The 22,396-nt window shown below is 37.3% G+C and overlaps 1 protein-coding gene and 1 pseudogene across 1 annotated transcript; one reads left to right on the forward strand and one right to left on the reverse strand.

Moving 5' to 3' along the window:
- Positions 1 to 3,507: 3,507 nt before the first annotated feature.
- Positions 3,508 to 4,199, reverse strand: LOC118834557 (annotated as a pseudogene).
- A 116-nt stretch (positions 4,200 to 4,315) lies between these two features.
- Positions 4,316 to 21,020, forward strand: LOC118834566 (histone-lysine N-methyltransferase EHMT2-like). Its single transcript, XM_036742018.1, has 3 exons — positions 4,316 to 4,376; positions 4,995 to 5,179; positions 19,524 to 21,020. The coding sequence occupies exons 1-3, from the start codon at positions 4,316 to 4,318 to the stop codon at positions 20,592 to 20,594; spliced, it is 1,317 nt and encodes a 438-aa protein (XP_036597913.1). The 3' UTR covers positions 20,595 to 21,020.
- Positions 21,021 to 22,396: the final 1,376 nt, after the last annotated feature.

The raw sequence follows: 22,396 nt of genomic DNA on the forward strand, positions 1-22,396 counted from the left end.
ACAATAGATTATTGATATTTGGACTTATTTGGTTAGTGTTAATATAACTTTCTTTTCTGAAAAATAGGAGATTTGCATTCTGATATGTCAACATACCTGAGTTTTTATGGGGGAAGGGACTCCTGTGATAATCACAGCATATTTATTCCTGTGCATATTGTATTTGAATACTTTGTCTTTCCATAATTCTTCCAGAACATTTATAAATTCACAGAATTATAGAATGAAAAAGTGCTTCAACTTTATTGTTTCCCCAATCAAATGATTAATTCATTTTTAAAACAAACAAAAACAAAAAATAAACAAAAAACCCAGCAGATGATCATCCTACCTTCAGTTCCTAATATCCAGTGGAAAATCCTTTACTAAGCCTGTTCAACTTTCCATTGTTGTTCAGTCATTTTTCAATCATGTTTGACTCCTTCTGACCCCGTTTAGGGTTTTCTTGGCAAAGATATTAGAATGGTTTGCCATTTCCTTCTCCAGCTCATTACAGAGAAGGAACTAAGGCAAGTGGGGTAACAAGCCCAGGGTTACACATCTAAAAAGTCTATTTGGGCAGGTTTGAATTCATGAAGATGAGTGTTTCTGATTCCAACCGCAGAAGTCCATCTGTTGCACCACGTAGTCACCTGTTATACTTTTAAACAACTCTGTTATCTAATTTTTTTGGAGGGGGAAGGCAGGGCAATTGGGGTTAAGTGATTTGCCCAAGGTCACACAGCTAGTAAGTGTGTCAAATGTGTGAGTTCAGATTTGGACTCAGGTGTTCCTGACTTCAGGGCTGGGGCTCTAATCACTGCACCACCTAGCTGCCCCTATCTAATTTTTACCCTAATATTGAACAGAGATCTGTCTTCCTGAAGTTTCCTTGATTTTTTTTCTATTTAGTTCTGCACTATGAGGACTTACAAAACAAATCTAATCCCTCTTCGGTAGAAAACTTCTCAAATACAAAGACAGCTATAATATGTTCACTAAGTATTATCTTTTCAAGACTAAACTTCCTTAAGTCTTTCAATTGACTTTTGAATGGCAAATTGTCAAGTCCCCATCAGTCCCATTGCCCTGCTGGGATATGGCATAGTTTACCAGTATCCTACTTATAACATGTACCCAGACCTGGATAACCAAAAATTTGATCATTCTCAGACCCTCGTTGTTCTCATCTTTTCAATAGGACTGACAGAGGTGATTTAAATGGACAACACAGAGTACCTGAGCAGGCCTGAATAAGGGGAAACTGATTAGAATGGTGATACAGAGCTACAATTTAGATAATCATGTGGTTGTAAAATCTGTATAGAAAATCTATACTGAGAGTTTGAAAAACCAGATTGTAGATCCCAGTTATGATAACTTAATGTGTGATCCCAGAAAATCACTATCTCTCTTAGTTTCCATTTCTTTATCTGTACAGTCAAGAGAATGATATCTGCCTCAAAGATAGATATGTCTTCTTATGAAGACAGAAAGACACAATGTATATAATTTGCCATACAAATGAAAGTCAATCTTTTTATTCTTATAAGTTATCCATGTTTTAATATTTAGGATGGGCCACACCTATCAATGTGTTCAAGAAATAATATTTTTCTCCCTGAATCCTCTTGTTATAATATAGATAGAATACCAAAATGTTCAAGGTTCCATATCATTTACATTCAGCCTTTTCACTATATATTTTTCTTCCATTTGCTTAGGATTTTCTAATTTCTAGCCTATTTAGAAATTGTTTTAAAATAACTATAATGGATGGTATATTAGGTAGGTTCATCAATTTCTTCTTTGCTTCTTTTGTTGGTAGGTTACGGCTGTCTTTGAAGTCCTATTTTAATATGACTCATCATTTAACAGAAGCTAAGTGAGTATTTGAAGATTCTGTCAATATAAAACAAACTCTAGCAGTTTTTGTATATTATCTGAATATAATGCTAGCTAATTTCAAAGAAGTTCATCATTATATTAGCCATCAGTGATGGTTATTTCATTTTCATTTAGAATAAATCCCAAATACTTTCTATTAAGTTGTAGAGTTGTATTTTTCATCAGTGGAGAGATTGTCTATGCCAACAAAAACACAATTGTTTGAAGAATTAAAGAATTGCTAAAGTAAAGATTCTAAAGAGATGTAGACTATACCAATTGTCCACACAGTATTGTGAATTTTAAGATTTTATTTCTGTATCTATGTCATTTGCACATAGCAGGACTAGCACTTCTGGTATGATGGCTTGCCAACACTTTTTCACAGCTGCTAATCCACCTTTGATGCCTACACTGCATTCAAATCTCAGTTGTGGCTCTAAGAAGTTGTAGCAAGTACAGCAAGCACATCCCATTTAAACTATCTTGGCAGATTGGTTAAAACAGAATAAGGGTTACCAATGGGCCTCAAACACATTGGTAAGTTGTGAGGTGGGGGAATCTACCCCAAGCATATGAATATTTGGTCTGGCAGAATGGGAAAATGAGAACAATTTGTTTCCATGGTCACAGATATAGCTGAAGCAAGCATTGTGGAGCACTTAGAGCTTGATCGGACTTTGAAGATGTCAAGTTCTTCCAAGGCAATCTGAGCCATCATCAGTCATTTTGACTTTTGTCTTGCAACTGGACTTTGATGACTCTGGAAAAGAATTTGAGGCTGATGATTTTATCCAACTCTATATCAGTTAAATCCATTTCACCCATGAGTCAAGATATCACCCTTGGTGTCTTTAGTAGTTTTTTTTTGAGAACTACAACATCTTTATGAAGTATTTTTAAGGGAAAAAGTGTTAATGAGTTAACACTAAAAATTTTGTGAATGCAATTTGGAATTTCAAGAGTTGATTCTTAAATATCCCAAATTGCAAGTAATATTTTGTTTAGGTGAGGAAATATTAAAAAATAACATTTACTTATATATTATAAAACATCTAAACTCATGTATAGTTTTAGCAAGTTATAGTAAAATAATAATTTATATGTTATAACAACAAAATTTTACACTATTGAAAAATTCATATTTTGAAATGTTCTGGATGTTTTCACCAAGCATTGCACATCATAGAAATACCTGTTTATGAGCGAGTTACTAAACAGCTTAACTGCTCTTACTCATTTGTATGACTGATAGGCCTAAAAATCCTACAAACTATGACAGAATAATTATGAAAAATTACTGCAATCACTTAAGTGATACCGTAACTAAAAGGATCTAAAATATAAATATCGGATCTGAAGCTGTAAACAAAACTGTGGTTCTTATTACAAACCAAGTATAACAGAAAAAAATTGCATTTGATAAACCCCACAAAATTGCACTACAGAAGTCCTTTCTATAGTTTTCCATAATTAACCATTTCCCCATACTGATAAATGCATATTTACTATGATTCAGTGGAATCAATTTTGTGTATTATTTTTTATTATGTAAATTTAATCCATAGCTGTGATTAGAAAAAGAAATGTTCAGAAGGCATCCTACAATGTTCACCACAAGCTTCTGACATCTCTCATCACTTAGTCAAATGGTTGTATCATTCCTTTTGTTGAAGGGCAGATGGAACAATAGGTTGGAATTTTAGCTTTGATAATCATAAGACTGCCACTTCCCCCATGTTGTTCTATCTTTTGTAAAGCAATGGTGATTGCCTCTTTGAATTTCTTATCCATTGGTCTCTTGGAAAGATTTGCTAAGCAAATCTTCAGATGACCATTTAGAGAAGGCCCAACAATACCACTCAACAGTACTAAAGCACTAAATCCCCTTCCAAACACTTCACCATCTGAATAGGTCATAGCTGCCTTCAAGAAAGGAATCAACCTAGGTAGTAAGGGCACAGTTCTTTGAGTAGTACCTTCAACCAAAAGTAATTCTTTAAAACTTTCTTTTGATACAAATGTATATGGATGGTTATTTTCTCTTAGACCTTGCAAGGAATACCTTCTTTGGAGTAGATAGCAGCAAAAGCAGAAGGGGCACACAGCTCATCACTGAACAGGTCAATGGTCTTAGGATTAAGTTTATCACTTGGCCAAGGATGTGGTTTCTTTACAAAACCTGGAAAAATGTTGTAAGGTAATGGCTTCTTTTGGTGTACTACAGACCTATGCTTTATTTTGGAACCTGATGACATTCTTTGTTATTAAGTCCCTGTCACTCTGCTTCTCATCTGTAGGCTTCCATGACTCTCAGATTTGTGCATTCTTCCTTTCTTAGTGGTTTATTCTGATCTCCAGGAGCACAGGCCTCCATCATGGCCATCCCACCACATAGCTCTCAGCCCTGAGTCCCTAAGTTCCCCCATACAGGCTGTGATTTGCACAGATGCTGGACCTGGAGCCCTTGGATCCAGTACCACTCGAGCCAACCGAGGATGCCTTCATTAGTATTTTTTGAAAAGTGACAAACAGTAGCAACAGGAATTTCTGGTTCATTTTATTACCATTGTCCTTCATCACCACCTCCCTCCCCATCCAATTTTTCTTCCCTGCACTTTCACACACTTTGAGAAAGGTAAAATTTATCTTGAAATCCATTATACACCATACATGTAATCTGAATCATATATATTGTACTAGAAGGGATTTTAGTGATTATCCTACTTTTGTTTCTCATTGCTCATCAAAATGTCTGAAAGATAGTAGGTATTTATGAAATGCATGATGATTAAATAATTGATTGATTAATTTTACAGAGGGAAGAAATGAAATTCAGAGACATTATACGTCTAATTTGCACAAGTTTGTACACAATGATCAGTGGCAAAACAATGCCTTGTACTCAAGTCTTTTCACTAGAAATACAAGTTTTTCTCTTCTACGATGTTTGTATTCATAATTTCCCTTTTTGTCATTCAGATTTGTAGAAGTGAGGGGGTCCAAAGCATATCAAAATACATCTAAGAATGTGTTCTGTTATAGACATGATGTTGGGATGAAATGAGGTACTCTCAAATCACCGAACATTTAACAATGTTTGTTTTGCCCTAACACTGCTCAACTAGACAGCAAGGATATGGTGACAAGGACCTATTCTCGACATCTCTCCCCTACACTCCTCCATTGGGAAGAATGTCTCCTAGCATGGTCTCTGGAAATCACCAAGTTGACAGGTCCTGACTATAGGAGGCTTGGACACTTTTATGCCCCCAGATCAGGAAATTTCCATCAGGATATGGGGCCAGTCATGGTAGGGGAGGAAGCTGTGTTAGGTGAGTTGCATCAGGAAAATGCTGATCCTGTCTCATGTCCCAAAGAGGAAAGTAAGCATAAATTTTCTGAGTTCTAAACAAAAACTTGGCAACCAACAGGTGATAACAGATTTTAGAATCAAAGAAAATGGTGTACTTAAAAATTTATGACAGTTTATTTGCCCTTCCTTCACTGCTAAATGAAACTTTATAGAACCTCACAAAGGTTTTAAACTCTGCCAACAATCTTTTCCTCTGTGCTACCATAGCAATGTCCTTGAAGTTATCTAGCTTGAAGTTAAAATATACTTTTTAATAAAATAGCAACAATTACATATGTCTTCAATTTAAAAAGAGGCACAATTGTTTCACTGATATATTTTTCTAGGAAGCCAATAATTTCATCAGAATATATTGAAATGATGCACTTGGAAACACATGAATTTGTTCCCCAGCCCAAAAGAAATTAACTTAATAGAAATATTTTTTTCAGGGCTTGCAGGAATGATTTACCTCACTAGCATTTTACCTTTTGCAATGCTGCCAAATAGTAGACATTTTGGCTGTATGTTATATGTAGATGACAAAATGTAATGAAGTAATTTAGAAACAATTATCTAATTATAGATGAGAGAAAATAAAATGCTGAATTTAGAATGTTTTAGTTTATTCTAAGAATGGGAAAAAGAACAGAGATTTCTGTGCATGAGAAATATCCTCCCCCCCCCCCCAATGAACTGTAAACCTACTGGATATTTTATTTAATATTGAGGATCCTTGGGAAAGAATTTAATGTTTCATGTAAAGCCAAACTATTTCAGGTGCTTTCAGATTTTGTCTCAACTACATAGCAACATCATGGAAGGGAAACAATAAACATCAAAAGGGAAAAATATCTTACATGTGGATGCTTGGAAAAAAAAATGGGTTCTGAGGTTTGAGATGTTAAAAGCACAGAGTTAGAATTTGAATGACTCACAGTATTTCAGTTTTCTTCAAAATTATTCTATGATGAACTATGTTTTCATTTCAACAAGGTGCACATAATCATTGTAATGGTGCCTGTTTGCAATTGTGAAACATGTCAAGACCAATGGAGCAATTCACCAGTTGTATGTTTCATGAAACTTGATTATTAGCATATTTTGCATATTTGTTGAAACACAATGTCTTTTTTCTTTAAGAATTTTTTCATCTGAATCAGGACCTGCTTCACGAGTACATACAATGTGGAAGATAAGGGTAAAAGGGTTACAGATAAGTAGCCCTACCAAACTTGATGGAAAGAATTTACAATCTAATAGAAGGATTTAATTCATTAATTTAGGAGACTTTATAAGTATATATGAAAATTGTAAGACAGCATCTATTTAAGAAACTGGGTGAAGGGTTGAACATTGGTGAGTGATGTTAACTCATATTAATAAATAATAACTACAGACAATGTAGTATAGTGAATTGGGACCTGGCTTCAGAGGAAGAATGACCTCAATTCAAATTCTATACATGAAAGAGATGGGTTTCTTGAAGTCAGCAACTTTTTAATTTTTATTTGTTTTTTCTTTGTATCTTTAAAAGTTAGTGTCTTGTATGAAGCAACTGATTAATAAATGTATTTTGATGGATGAGACAACAATGCTGCTTGCAGCTACTGTGGCTGTGTAAGGTGAATGACACCAGCAGACAGGAGGGCTGCTAGCACAGGTCCTTTGCTCTGCTTTTCTAAAGAAAGCAACTTTAAGGGGTTTACAATCTCACTTTAATTAAACATGGATATATAATTCACTTAGTTCAGGGAGAAAAGTCAACACCCTGAACTTCAGAGCAAATACAAACAGAAACTAAAAACAGAGAAAATATAAACAGAGGAAATAATACAAATCAACAGACACGTTTCTAGCTGTCTGAACAAAGCTATACATACATAGTTACCAGAGAGAGAAGCACCAAAATCTGGGTTTTCAAAGCCAGGGGGCTCCTTAACAGCAACCCAAATTCTCATCTGGCCAAATCACAGGAACAGTCTTCCAATGACTGAGCCCCCAGCAAAATGCTAACCTCAGAGTATATATACACTTCTTCATACTCAGAGGGCATCACAACCATGTGACTCAATCCCATGTGACCTAGGCCTTCCCCTGACTTAAGCAGGTCATCAAAGACTCCCCATTCAATCAAAGACTCTTGATTGAAACAAAGGCAAGACTCAAAGGCACTTGATTGCCTTAGTGCTGAACATCACTCCAAAACTAAAGACAAGAAAAAGTCCCACTTTACTTGCCATTACAAAGGGTTGATAGATCTATGATTTTGTGACTCTGAGCAAGTCAACTAACCTCATGATTTCTGAAACAATACTTTGAGAGTTTCAGAATAGTAGCTGATTTGTTTAGATAACTTTACACTGCACTTCATTATACTTCTTTATATCAATGAGTTCTGGACTAACATCAATCAGTCATGAAATATCTTCATAGCTCTTTAAGTTTTCAAAACACTTTACAATTTTTTTTTCTCTTTTGATTCTCAGTACAGCATTTTAAAGTAAGTGCTATTGTTATCCCGATTGCAAAAGTGAGGACATTGTGTGGAAGAGTTTTTAAGTGACTTGCCTAGAGTCAGAGGTAATATTCAAATCCAGATCTTCTCGACTCTACAGTCAGCACTCAGACTTCCTCTAATAAAGTCCTTTCAGATTTGAATTTAGTAGGAAGAAATACAGTTAGTCACAGAGATCTTAAAAGCAGGACAGAAAACAGGATAATGAAAAGAATGTACCATCACAGGAATCAAGATGGAAGTAAATAAAGGAGAAGGAGCTGATCAGCTCTTCTGCATAAGGCAGAGAGATTGAAGAGATTAATAGCTGATAAAAGGCCATTGTGTTTGGTGATTAGGAAATACTGAAGGCACTACAGAGGACAGTATCAATGGAGATGGGAACAGAAACCAGATTACAAAAGGTCAAGGCATGAAAACGAGGATATGGAAGCATCAAGTGTTGATATCCTTTTAAGAAAGATAGGATGTGAAGAATGGTTCTAGATGGAGGGTAGTGACTACTGTTCTTTTTTTTTGGCAAAAACCACTGGAAATATTTTCATCCCAAGAAAACTTTAATTACTTTAAGGCGGGAACCATTTCATACATTTATTTGAAATCTCACACTGTTGATTATGGTTCTCAGCACAATTCTCAATAAATAGTTGTTGAATTGAATGGGATTTCTGCTTTCAGTTTCTTTCAAGTCATTTTAATCTATTGCAACATGAATATCTTTTCTATCTTACTCCCATTTTAAAAAAAAAATCACTGAATGAAATGCAAATTCAGAACCTTTCCCATAGGACTCCATTCAGTTTTCTGTATTCCTGCTTTTCTTTCTGTTGTCATTTAATTTAAGGTAACTTTTTTTTTCTTTCTCAGGCCAAATGTGGACTGATGGAAAGAACTTTGTTCTTATTGTCAGAGGACCCAGTTTTACTACTTAGAATATAAGTCACTTTTTTCCATTCTTCTTAGCAGTACAACTCAACAATCAATGGTGTCCTCTATGAGCACACTCTCAAAATGATACAAATCACATCCTATACCTACCTTCTCATTCTGCATGTTTCTTGTCCATGTATAGAAATGAGGTAAAGAGAGTTTGCACCAGGGGATGACAGTGTTAGAGAAGAGAAGGGTCATAAACAAAATATGTAACTAAAGTAAATCTGGTGAGAGAATGAGGAGTCAGGAAGAATCATAATGTGCAAGCCTGTGTTACTAGGAAATACTGATACCTTTGATAGTAGTAGGGAAGTTGCAAAATGGGCACCTTCAGGTGGCTGGAGCAAGGGAATGTGATTCAATTTTGTATATCATGAGTTTAAGGTGTCTTCAGGACATCCAGTTCAAAAATTTAAAATGGCCGGAAAAGAGATTATTCCTGGGTAAATAGATATAAGAATCATTTGCGTGGCAATAATAATTGAATCCGTGGAAGCTAATGAAATCACTATTATTATTTGACAAATTGCATGTTTCTCTCTTTCATTCACATCAGCCACCTTGGCCTACTCTCTATACCCCTACATTAATATGCTTGTGCTGAATTTCTTTCAAGAAATTATTACTGATCCCTTCAGTTGTTAATCCTCCTAGTTTCTGTATTCCTTCATGTGTAGTGGGTACTATTTAGGTGTCTTTCTCTATTCTCCATCTTCATAACAATGTTCAGTAATTATTCCTAGTGACCACATGGAAGTTGGACTGGACATTCCATACATGCCTTATTTGCTGAGAGTTCTAGGATTGGTTTCTGGAGCTTAGTGGGTTTTCAACTGTTGGGGCTTTTTAAAGAAATCCATCTATGTCTCTGACCTTTTCATCAGCTTTGTGAGCGTAGAGATGTTTCTAGAAATGGCAGCTAATGTTTACTCATCCCTGTAATAAGCAGGGAGTGGGAGAGCACATAAGCAATAGGACAAATTATCTGGGGCAAAAGACAACTACAGCATAGTTTGGAGCAACAGTGGGAATGGACCAAAAATTTCTTCTCTGTCAGTCAGTGAGTCAGTGAGTCAGTCATTTAAGATTTCTTTTTTTTATTTGGTTTTGATTATTTCTTTATTACACTATAGTTTGAAATCTCCAAGGAGTATTTTGCCTTCATTCATATATCTCTTCATCATTTCAGTTTATGTTTCAGATGTTTTGGTTTTCTTTTTTTTAATTTTAATTTTTAGTTTACAACACACGGTTCTACATAATTTTGAGTTCCAGATTTTCTCCCCCCCTCCTCTCTCCCTCCCCAAGACCACATGGAATCTCATATAACTACCTCATATAACTTTGCATTGAATTAATTTATACACTAGTCAAGTTGTGGAGAAGAATTATTACAAATGGAATGAATCATGCGAAAGAAGAAACAGAATCAAAAAAAACCCCAAAAACAAAAATGAAAGAGAAGAAAAAGAGGCGAGCATGAAGTGTGCCTCAATCTGCATTCAAACTTCATAGTTCTTTCTCTGGATGTAGATAGCATTCTCCATCATGAGTCCTTTGGAGTTGTCCTTGCACCTTGTGTTGCTGAGAGGAGCAAAGTCTCACAGGGTTGGTCCTCGTGGAATCCATGTATCTGTGGTTGTGTACAATATTCTCCTGGCTCTGCTCTGCTCACTCAGCATTATATCGTGTAGGTTATCCCAGGTTGTTATGAAATCCATATCATCCCCATTTCTTATGGCACAATAGTATTCCATTACCTTCATATACCACAGATTGTTCAGCCATTCCCCAATTGATGGGCATCCCTTTGATTTCCAATTCTTGGCTACCACAAAAAGAGCAGCTATAAATATTTTTGTACACATGGGTCCTTTTCCCACTTGTGTGATTTCTTTGGGATACAACCCTAGAAGTGGTATTGCTGGGTCAAAGGGTATGAACATTCCTATGGCCCTTTGAGCATAGTTCCAAATTACTCTCCAAAATGGCTGGATCATCTCACAACTCCACCAGCAATGTAACAATGTTCCAATTTCCCCACATCCTTTCCAGCATTTATCATTTCCCTGTTTTGTTATTTTAGCCAATCTGACAGGAGAGATGTGGTATCTAAGAGTTGTTTTGATTTGCATTTCTCTAATCAGTAGTGATCCAGAGCATTTTTTCATATGCCTATAGATAGCCTTAATTTCTTCCTCTGAAAACTGCCTGTTCGTATCCTTTGACCATTTCTCAATTGGCGAATGGCTTGTATTCCTACATATTTGGCTCAGTTCCCTGTATATTTTAGAAATGAGGCCTTTATCAGAGATACTAGTTGTAAAGATTTTCTCCCAATTTTCTGCTTCCCCCCTAATTTTTGTTGCATTGGCTTTTTTTGTACAAAAACATTTCAATTTAACATAATCAAAATTATCCATTTTGCATTTTGTAATACTCTCTATCTCTTGTTGGGTCATGAATTTTTTTCTTTTCCATAGATCTGATAAGTAAACTATTCCTTGCTCTCCCAAATTACTTATACTATCTGCTTTTACTGCTAAATCATGAACCCATTTTGACTTTATTTTGGTATATGGTGTAAGATATTGGTCTATGCCCAGTTTCTGCCCTACCATTTTCCAATTTTCCCAACAGTTTTTTGTGAAATAGTGAATTATTAGCCCAGAAGCTGGCCTGTTTGGGTTTATCAAAGAGTAGCTTGCTATAGTTGTTGACTTCTCCATCTTGTATTACTATCCTGTTCCACTGATCCACACCTGTTTCTTAGTCAGTACCAGGTAGTTTTGATGACTGCTGCTCTGTAGTACAGTTTAATATCTGATATGGCTAGGCCACCTTCTCTAGCATGTCTTTTCAATAATACCCTAGATATTCTAGACCTCTTGTTTTTCCAGATGAATTTTGTTATTATTTTCTCCAGCTCAGTAAAATAATTTTTTGATAGTTCGATTGGTATGGCACTGAATAGATAAATTAATTTAGGTAAAATTATCATTTTTATTATATTAGCTCAGCCTCACCATGAGCAACTGATATTTTTCAATTTATTTAGATCTGACATTATTCGCATGAAAAGTGTTTCATAGTTATGTTCATATAGGCCCTGGGTTTGTCTTGGCAAATAGAGTCCCAAATATTTTATAGTGTCTATAGTAACTTTGAATGGAATTTCTCTTTCTATCTCTTGCTGTTGGGCTTTGTTTGTGATATATAGGAATGCTGAGGATTTATGTGGGTTTATTTTATATCCTGCAACTTTGCTAAAGTTGTTTATTATTAAAGTAGTTTTTTACTTGATTCTCTAGGATTCTCTAAATAAATCATCATATCATCTGCAAAAAGTGATAATTTAGTTTCTTCTTTTCCTATTCTAATTCCTTCAATTTCTTTTTCTCCTCTTATTGCTACAGCTAAAGTTTCTAGTACCAAATTGAATAATAGGGGTGATAATGGACATCCTTATTTCACCCCTGATCTTATTGGGAATGCATCTAGCTTATCCCCATTACAAATAATGCTTGTTGATGGTTTTAGGTAGATGGTATTTATAATTTTCAGCAAGGTCCCATTTATTCCTGTGCTTTCTAGTGTTTTTAATAGGGATGGGTGTTGTATTTTGTCAAAGACTTTTTCTGCGTCTATTGAGATGATCATATGGTTTCTGCTAGTTTTGATGTTGATATGGTCAATTATACTAATAGTTTTCCTAATATTGAACCAGCCTTGCATTCCTGGAATATATCCTACCTGGTCATAGTGTACTATTCTTGTGATGAGTTGCTGCAATCTTTTTGCTAATATTTTATTTAAAATTTTTTCATCAATATTCATTAGAGAAATTGGTCTATAATTTTCTTTCTCTGTTTTCACTCTACCTGGTTTGGGTATTAGTACCACATTTGAGTCATAAAAAAAAATTGGTAGAACTCCTTCTTCACCTGTTTTCCCAAATAGTCTACAAAGAATTGGAATTAGTTGTTCTTTAAATGTTTGATAGAATTCACATGTAAAACCATCTGACCCTGGAGATTTTTTCCTAGGGAGTTCATTGATGGCATGTTCAATTTCTTTTTCTGAGATGGGGTTATTTAGAAATTGTGCTTCCTTTTCTGTTAACCTGGGCAGTTTATGTTTTTGTAGATATTCATCCATATCTCTAAGGTTGTCAAATTCATGGGCATACAATTGGGCAAAATAATTCCTAATTATTGTTTTGATTTACTCTTCATTGGAGGTGAACTCACCATTTTCATTTTTGATACTGGTAATTTGATTTTCTCCTTCCTTTTTTTTAATCAAATTGACCAAAGGTTTATCAATTTTATTGTTTTTTTCATAAAACCAGCTCTTGGTTTTATTTATTAACTCAATAGTTTTCTTGGTTTCAATTTGATTAATCTGTCCTTTGATTTTCAGTATTTCTTACTTGGTATTTAATTGGGGATTTTCAATTTCTTCTTTTTCTAGCTTTTTGAGTTGTATACCCAAATCATTGATCTTCTTTTTCCCTATTTTATTCATGTAATCATTTAGGGATATAAAACCTCCCCTAAGAACTGCTTTTGCTGCATCCCATAAGTTTTGGTATGTTGTTTCATTATTGTCATTCTCTTGAATGAAGTGATTAATTGTTTCTCTGATTTGTTCTTTGGCACACTCATTCTTTAGAATTAGATTATTAAGTTTCCAATTAATTTTTAGCTTATTCTTCCATGGTTCTTTGTTACAAATAATTCTTATTGCATCATGATCTGAAAAGTGTGCTTTGACTATTTCTGCCTTTCTGCTCTGGATTGTGAGGTTTTTATGCCCTAGTGCGTGGTCAATTTTTGAGTACATGCCATGTACCACTAAGAAGAAAGTATATTCCTTTTTATCCCCATTTAGTTTTCTCCAGAGGTCTATCATATCTGCATTTTCTATAATTCTGTTTACCTCCTTAACTTCTTTCTTATTTATTTTGAGGTTAGATTTATTCAAGTTCAGAAAGGGGGAGGTTGAGGTCTTCCAATATTATAGTTTTGCTGTCTATTTCTTCCTGTAACTCCCTTAACCTCTCCTCTAAGAATTTGTATGCCTTACCACTTGGTGCATATATGTTAAACGATGATATTGCTTCTCTGTTTATGGTGCCCTTTAACAGGATATAATGTCCTTCCTTATCTCTTTTAATTAAATCTATCTTTACTTTTGCTTTGTCTGAGATTAAGATTGGTACACCTACTTTTTTTACTTTAGCTGAGGCACAATATATTTTACTCTAGCCTTTTACCTTTACCCTGTGTGTATCCCCCCATTTCAAATGTGTTTCTTGTAAACAGCATATTGTAGGGTTATGGTTTTTAATCCATTCTGCTATCCACTTCTGTTTTATGGGAGAGTTCATCCCATTCATGTTCAGAGTTATGATTTTTATCTGTGTCTTTTTCTCCATCCTATTTCCCCCTGTTTATGCTTTTATTTCTCCCTTTCCCCTTTTCCTCCTCAACAAAGTTTTGCTTTTGATTGCCGCTTTCTTCAGTTTACCCTCCCTCTTTATTCCCCTCCCTTATCTTACTGTTTCCCACTTGCTACTTCTCCTCTCCCTTCTGCCCACCCCCTCCCTTTTGCCCCCCTTCCCCTCCTACTTCCCATAAGACAAGTTAGATTTCTAAACTTATCAAGGTATGTTATTCCCTTCTTGAACCAGATCAGATGACAGTAAAGCTGTGGGGGTTTTTCCCCCTGGTTACCTTTTTATGTCTCTCTTGAGTTTTGTATTTGGAGATGAAATTTTCCATTGAGTTCTGGCCTTTTCATCAGGAAGGTCTGGAATTCCATTATTTCATTGAATGTCCATCGCCTTGCCTGAAAAATTATGCTTAGTTTTGCTGGGTATTCGATCCTTGGTTGTAGTCTCAGCTCCTTTGCCCTTCGGAATATCATATTCCAATTTCTCCTGTCTTTTAATAGGGAAGCTGAGAGATCCTGCGTGACCTTGAGTGTAGTTCAACAATATTTGAATTGCTTCTTTTTGGCTGCTTGCAGTATTTTCTCCTTGAGTTTATAGTTCTGAAATTTGGCTATAATATTTCTTGGTGTTTTCAGTTAGGGATCTCTTTCAAGGGGTGATCGGTGAATTCTTTCAATGACTATTTTGTCCTCTGGTTCTAGGACCTCTGGGCAATTGTCTCTGATAATTTGTTAGAAGATATTGTCCAGGCTCTTTTTTTCATCATGGATTTCCTGTAGACCAATATCTCTTAAATTGTCTTTCCTGGATCTATTTTCCATGTCAGTTGTTTCCCAATCAGATATTTCACATTTTTTTCCATTTTTTCATTCTTTACAATTTGTTTTACTACTTCTTGGTGCCTCATAGATTCATTAGCTTCCACTTGCTCAACTCTAATTTTTAATGAGTTAGTGTTTTCATTTTGCTTTTGAGTCTTCTTTTCCAATTGGTTGATTTTACCTCTCAGGGTATCATTTTCTCTATTTAGATTGTGAATCTCTGTGGCCATTTCGCCAATCTTATTCTTTAGGGACTTTTCCATTTTTTCCATGTTTTCTTTTACCTCCCTAATTTGGTTTTTAAAATCCTCCTTTAGCTCTCCCAGCAATGCTTTTTGGGCTCAAGACCAGTTCACATTATCTTTTGAGGTATCAGATGTATCTACAGTATCATTGCTCTCCACTTCCAAATTGGTATTTTGATCATGCCTGTCTCCATAAGAAGAATCTATTGTCCTCGGTTTTTTTGTGCTCTTCTTCATGTTGGTTTGCCTTTTCCTGGCTTTACAACAAATATCTGCCTTTGGGGCTCAGGGCTCTCTGTCCCAGGTTTCTTATTCTGGGAGTCGAGAATTATAGCCTTCAGTTTCCTGAGGTGTGGGGGAGGGGTCTGGCTCCTTGACGTCTCTTTCCCTAGGTGTGCTCTCCAGCACTGTTGCTCTTCAGCAATGGTCTCAACTGTTTGTTGTTTGAGCTGATGTCTCGCACTTCCCTTGGGGGAGCAAGATTATATCTGGGCTCCTGCCCTGCTGACTCTGCCCCTCTGGGACTAATGAACTTCCACTATTTGACCACCGAAGCCCCAATTCTTTCTCTTCTGTTGCAGCGTTCCTTTTTTTTCCTGAGGAATTCTCTGGGTGAGCGGGGGAGGGATTAGAGCTATTTACCTGGCCATTATGTCTCCTGGAAGTTCAAGAATCCACGTTTCATTCCTTCGGGTTGCAAGGCTCAAGATTCAGTGTTTCATGTCTTGCGCTGCCTCTTGTCGCTTCCACAGACTGCCGTCTTGTGTTGGGAGGCCTGGGAATCTCCACCAGTTTCGGGGGCCCAGCTTTCTCCCAGCCTGTCTTCAATGTTGTTTTCCTGGCCAGCCCATTTAAGATTTCTTAAGTGACTACTATGTAAGGCAGTGCCTTATGCGCTGCACATAAATTCAGGAAGTCTATCTTGATTTCAAATCTGGCTTCAAACACTAGTTTTGTGAAAATGGGCAAGTCGTTTAACCTCTGTTCACCTCATTTTCTTCATCTATATAATAGGGATGATAATAGCATCTGCTTCTCAGGGCTATTGTGAGGACCAAATAAGTTAGTATATAAAATGCACTTTGCAAATCTTAAAGCACAGTATAAATGATAGTTACTCTTATTAGTGCCTACCTGATAGAATGGTTTGTTGTTATTCAGTTGTTTCATTGGGGTCTGATTCTTCGTGACATCATTTTTGGAGATTCTCTTGGCAAAGATGCTGGAGTGGTCTGCCATTTCTTTTTCCAGCTCATTTTACAGATGAGGAAACTCAGACAAATATGGTTAAGTGACTTTCCAAGAGTCACACAGCTAGTAAGTGTCTGAGGCCAGATTTGAACTCAGGAAGATGAATCTTTCTGATGTCAGGCCTGGCATTCTATCCATTTTCACCTAGCTGGCCAAATAACATGGGAATCAAATTAAACAAAATATATAACCTTATAATACTACTGAACTGGTGGTTGCTGCTGCTATACATTACCATTTTTTGTCCCAAAACTTTGGTTCCTATTCTGCAGACATAGCCTCAATAGGTGATTAAAAATACAGTTAAGACTGGCTAGCTTGCCTTCTGATGATAATTAATACATTTGGAACAGAAAAAAGTGAAGGCTTTGTGGTAAGATCAAGAATAAAAGCAATTTCTCTTCATAGAGAAGTTTTCAGTTGAGAATACTAAGGCCTGGAAATGGTACACATATATGAATGCTTTCTTTGACTCCCTGTCAATTAATGCATAAGTGTTTGACATTAACTGATGAGTGGGTTTTGAAAGTAAGGAAAGGAACAACTATGGTTTGAATGTGTTAATTTCTTTTCCATTTTGTTCTGATGTTCACTTTGTGAAACAAGATCTGTTTGGGTTGATCTAGTGTCAAACATAAAGATGAATTACCCTGTAGAACAGCTCCCACATTGGACAATAAATTAAAAGTGAGGAATAAATTAATCCTCTTGCCAAAAAGAATAAACTTGGGAATAGTTCCACTGCCCTTACACCAAGATTCCTTTTGCAGAATTAATTTGCAAGCAGAACTCTAGCCAGTGTCTCCTCCTGTGTACAGATTTGGTCAAAGAACCTCAAAGAGATCTTCAATTGATTTGTGTAAATATAAGTTATTTAAAATATATGCAATTGAAGCAATGTCTAGACTATTCAAGCAAAGCAATGTATCACCTTACACACACACACACACACACACACACACACACACACACCCCTAGATGTTTCAGTTGACTTGAAAAAGGGCCTAAAATAGACCCTTATTGTTCCTTTTGCATATATAGTCATACTGAATGGTAGTTAATTGCCCCAAAATATTTAGGGAAAGTGATTTTAGTAAATTGTCTCTGCATTTGGAGAACTTAGCAAGCTGACATTTATTTAATATAGCTGATTTATAGCATTGTGATAGGCTTTGGGAGAAGCTGGGTGAATTATGGTTTACAAAGTATTTTAGAAGTTTTATAATTAGTTAAGGAATCAGAAGCATGCATACATAAAGCTGCTTGAATAAAATTCCACAAGAATTTATCAAAATACAAAATAATCGAAATATAAGTAAGAAAGAAAGAAAGAAATGACCAGTAGGAATGGTCGAAATTCAAATGCTATATGTGGAGTTACTGCAAATCCATGGGCAAAGATGGTCAAGAGAGGGGAGATCATCCTGAGAAGGATGAAAACTATATTCAAATAGTGCATGTGAAATACCTTGAGAAACATAATGTTCTGAGTGAAAGGCATCATGTTTAATAAATACTTCAATAGGGATATAAGAAAATCCCTATATTTTTAGTTGTCCCAGATTTTTCAACTCATTCTCATTATCTATTAATGACCCTTTCTTCCACACACACAGATGACTACTTTCTTCCTTGCAATGTCTTCATGAATGAAGACCTTCACCAGAGAGGGGCCATCAGAATTTTGTCCCACTCACTGGAATTCAGAGGCATGCTTTTTTCTAAGCAATTATCTGCATACCTCCCTCCCAGTCCACTGCTTCTTTTCTATTCTGCTACTTTCATGCTTCATGGTCCTCTTAAAGAGATTTTTGCCTATGCTTAAAGGGCAGGAGAGAGAGAGACAGAGAGAGAGAGAGACAGAGACAGAGAAAATTGTGTTCTCAATGAAATTTTGAAATTTGGAAGTTTGGAAATATGTAGAAGAATAGTAGGTAGGGGAAGGACATTTTAAATTGGTATGATAATAGTCAAGAAGGTAGTAGAAAATCACAGGATGTACGGCTGGTAGTCCAGCTTTTTTCAGTTAGTATGCATAAAATGTGTTAGGAGATAAAGCTGAAAATTTAGGTTGAGAACAAATATTCAAAGGCTTTAAAAGCCACAGTTAGATATTTAAACATTACCCAATATGCAGTGAAAAGTCACTAACTTCAGAGTAAGGACGAAATATAATCAAAATAGTACTTTTCAAAGATTAATGTAGCAGTCATGAGTAGATAGGGAAGATTAATTAGGAAGTCATTGACATTGTTCTGCTCAGAGATTATCGGGTTCTAAATCAAGCAGGTAACAATGGAAATGGAGAAAAGACCAATTTTGATGAAGTCAAGCCTAATACCAAATTCATTATGAGAATTTGGCATAGAAAGGAAGACTGTAAAAAAGGTACAGGAAGTGGGGGACCCCTGTGCATGTTTAGACAAAAGAGAACCTAAAAATGCATTCATGTAACATGGAACATATAATAAACACCATGGAGCAACCTGAAACACAGGAATATAAGACTAATTGAAAAATCAATGAATAAGTCTAGTGGCAATAAGGATGGGGCTTTTTGCTGTTCTTCTCTTAAGTGCCTTTAATGATTTTGGCCTCTGTTTGAATGGGGCTGGTAAAGTGGGATCTTGTCTTGGAGTGTTTCTCAGCACTAAGACATTCAAAGACTAAGAGTAATTGAATTGTGTATGATGTGGTGCTGCTGGTTGGAGCTTTCCCACACTCTTAGTGTTAGTGATTTCTCATCCTCTAAATGGTGAGCCTTGAGCCTCCAGGGTCCTGAGATATTATATATAAGGTCTGAGGTTGGTGTTTGAATTTTGGCGGTACACTCATTCAAAGAATATGGGTGAGGAGACTTTGAGCAAGCCGTTGAAATACACTGCCCCTCCCCGGCTTTGTGACCCAGACGGATAGATGTTGGTGCTTCTCTGGTAACTCTGAATCGTGATTTGAATCAGACAAGGTCTGTCTGTTAATGTTTGTAATTTCTGTTTGTATTTGCCTTGAAGTTCAGGGGACTGATCTTTTCCCCCTGAACTAAGTGAATGATATACGTATGTTTAATTAAAATGAGATTATTATCGCTGCTCGAGAGAGCTACCACGACTGTGTGCTGCTTTTCCTGTCTCGGGGCGCAGATCCAGAGTTACGGAACAAAGAAGGAGATACGGCATGGGACCTGACCCCTGAGCGTTCAGATGTCTGGGTGGCCCTGCAACTCAACCAAAAGCTTCGCCTCGGTGTGGGTAACCGAATACTACGGACAGAAAAGATCATTTGCAGAGATGTAGCTCGGGGTTATGAGAACGTGCCAATCCCCTGTGTCAATGGGGTGGATGGGGAGCCATGCCCGGAAGATTACAAATACATTTCTGAGAACTGTGAAACTTCAATTATGAATATTGACCGAAACATCACCCACCTGCAGCACTGCACCTGCGTGGATGACTGCTCGAGCTCCAACTGTCTCTGTGGCCAGCTAAGTATACGGTGCTGGTACGACAAGGATGGACGTCTGCTTCAGGAGTTTAATAAGATTGAGCCTCCCCTGATCTTTGAATGTAACCAGGCCTGCGCCTGTTGGAGAAGCTGCAAGAATCGAGTGGTACAGAGTGGTATCAAGGTTCGGCTACAGCTCTACCGTACTGCCAAGATGGGTTGGGGCGTGCGTGCACTGCAGACCATTCCCCAGGGTACCTTCATCTGCGAGTATGTTGGGGAACTGATCTCAGATGCCGAGGCAGATGTTCGAGAAGATGACTCTTACCTCTTTGACCTGGACAATAAAGATGGAGAGGTATACTGCATCGATGCCCGATACTACGGCAACATCAGTCGCTTTATCAATCATTTGTGTGACCCTAACATCATCCCCGTTCGAGTCTTCATGCTGCACCAAGACCTCAGGTTCCCCCGAATTGCCTTCTTCAGTTCTCGAGACATCCGGACCGGCGAGGAGCTAGGGTTTGACTATGGCGACCGGTTCTGGGACATTAAGAGCAAATATTTCACCTGTCAGTGTGGCTCTGAAAAGTGCAAGCACTCAGCCGAAGCCATCGCCCTGGAGCAGAGCCGCCTGGCCCGCCTGGATCCCCACCCAGAACTGATTGCTGACCTTGGGTCCTTACCCTCCCTCAGTTCCTGACCCCAGATCCAGTGACTTCTGGGGGGCTTCTCCAGAGAGTTTCTTCTCCTGGGAATTGTTCTCACCCCTCAGAGCTCGCTGCCTTTTTCCTGCCCACACACTGTCCCAAGCCATTCCTGTTCATTTGTGTCACCTGTTTTGAAACTGGGATACTCTTCCCTATCACCAATAGTTGGGTTTGGGGAGAAGGTATCCTGTTCTGCCATAATGATTGATTCCCAGACCCAGTTCCCCACTTTGGGACAAAAGTGACCTCCTTTGTGTTCCCCACTCCCCATCAGAGAAGGACGCGCGTGCGCGCGCGCACACACACACGCACACACACCCATCACACACACACACACCCATCACACACATACACCTGAAGTTAGAATTGGATTAAAGAAAGCGCATCTTTGGGTATCTGAACACCCAGCTGGGGTATGTATCCAGCGGCAGGCTGACCTCCCCAGAAAGCCCAGGGCAATCTGCTCCCCCACCCTGAACATTGCCTCCTCCTCCATATCACTTGACCACCACCTACTCCCTGGCAATTTTTTTTCTCAATAAATGTTTTGGTTTGGTTATAAAAAAAAATGAGATTATTAACCCTTTAAAGTTGCTTTCCTTAGAAAAGCAGATCAAACTACCTGTGCTGGTGGCCTTCTGTGTGCTGGTTGTTGTGGGTCTTACACAGCCACTGTAGCTGCTAGCCACATTGTTGCTACAATGAGAAACAGTTCAGTCTAATTTGAAAGCTATCTCAGAGAAAATCTAGTCAAACCCTTGTGAAAACTACCCATTCTGTAGTTGTGGTTTAAATTTACAATAGTTATACCTTCACAGAGAAAGTTTGTCACTAGTTTCTTAGTTGTGACTTCTGCAAAGAAGATGCAAAAGTGGCTATTTCTAAGTTATGATTATAGAACTGGTAGTGGAGACATCAAGAAAAGCAATTATTGCAGCTGATGGGGGAGGGTAGGAAGTTGATACTAGAGTAAACCATAGTCCATATAGGAAAATATGTCTCTGCAACCCACAGGACTTGAATGTCCAAGGCATCTTGCAGTCATGACCTCCTCTCCCAATCGGAATTATACTACATTTGTCTTGGAATCTATTCTATTTCCCCAATTTTTCATGGTTTGTTGATTCTAATTATCACTTCAGGAAACCCTATCCTCTTATTTTGTTATGACTCATGATTCAGTATTTGCATAATTTTGTAATAGGGAGGCTCATTTGATCCCTACAACAACCCTGAGCGATCACTGGGAACTATTTGCCAGCCTGAATACAACTTCCAAAGTGAGGCAGCTGCTGAGTCAGAACTAGACAAAACTTTGAAGGACTGAGATGCCCACCACCACCACAATCTCCTTTTTAGAGAGAAATCTGGAAAAGTTGAACTCAATCTTTGTAACAGTGGAGAAGCACTCATAAGATCATAGATTTAGAGTCATGAGACTAGAGAAATGATCCAGCCTAAGTCCTTTAGTTTGCATCTAGGGAGACTGACAGCCAGAGGATGCCTCAAAATTACATAGGATTTTAGGCATAGATCTGTTCACATCACACTTCTGCTTAAATTCAATTCAATGGCTAATGATTGCCTATAAAAGGAGGTGTGCATGCATGGCAACTTGTTTGGGCAGTGTTTGGCAAACCCTCCTGACTATGACAAGCTGGCATCTTAGATAGTATCTCAAAGACCATAAGTTGAAAGGCCAAGGTAACAGTAGAAGGGATATCACTAGAGGAAAAGTGGATTTCTATTGTCTCACTCTCTGTGAGGGGAGTTGTGACATGGTGGATAGGGTTTT

Source organism: Trichosurus vulpecula, chromosome 1, assembly GCF_011100635.1.
Source record: "Trichosurus vulpecula isolate mTriVul1 chromosome 1, mTriVul1.pri, whole genome shotgun sequence".
NCBI lineage: Eukaryota > Metazoa > Chordata > Mammalia > Diprotodontia > Phalangeridae > Trichosurus > Trichosurus vulpecula.

Coding starts and splice junctions, on each gene's coding strand:
- LOC118834566 (XM_036742018.1), top strand. CDS start 4,316: ATGCTGGACCTGGAGCCCTTGGATCCAGTACCACTCGAGCCAACCGAG. Junction 4,377..4,994: donor AACCGAGGATGCCTTCATTA/GTATTTTTTGAA, acceptor CTGCTCAACTAG/ACAGCAAGGATATGGTGACA. Junction 5,180..19,523: donor AGGATATGGGGCCAGTCATG/GTAGGGGAGGAA, acceptor AATTAAAATGAG/ATTATTATCGCTGCTCGAGA.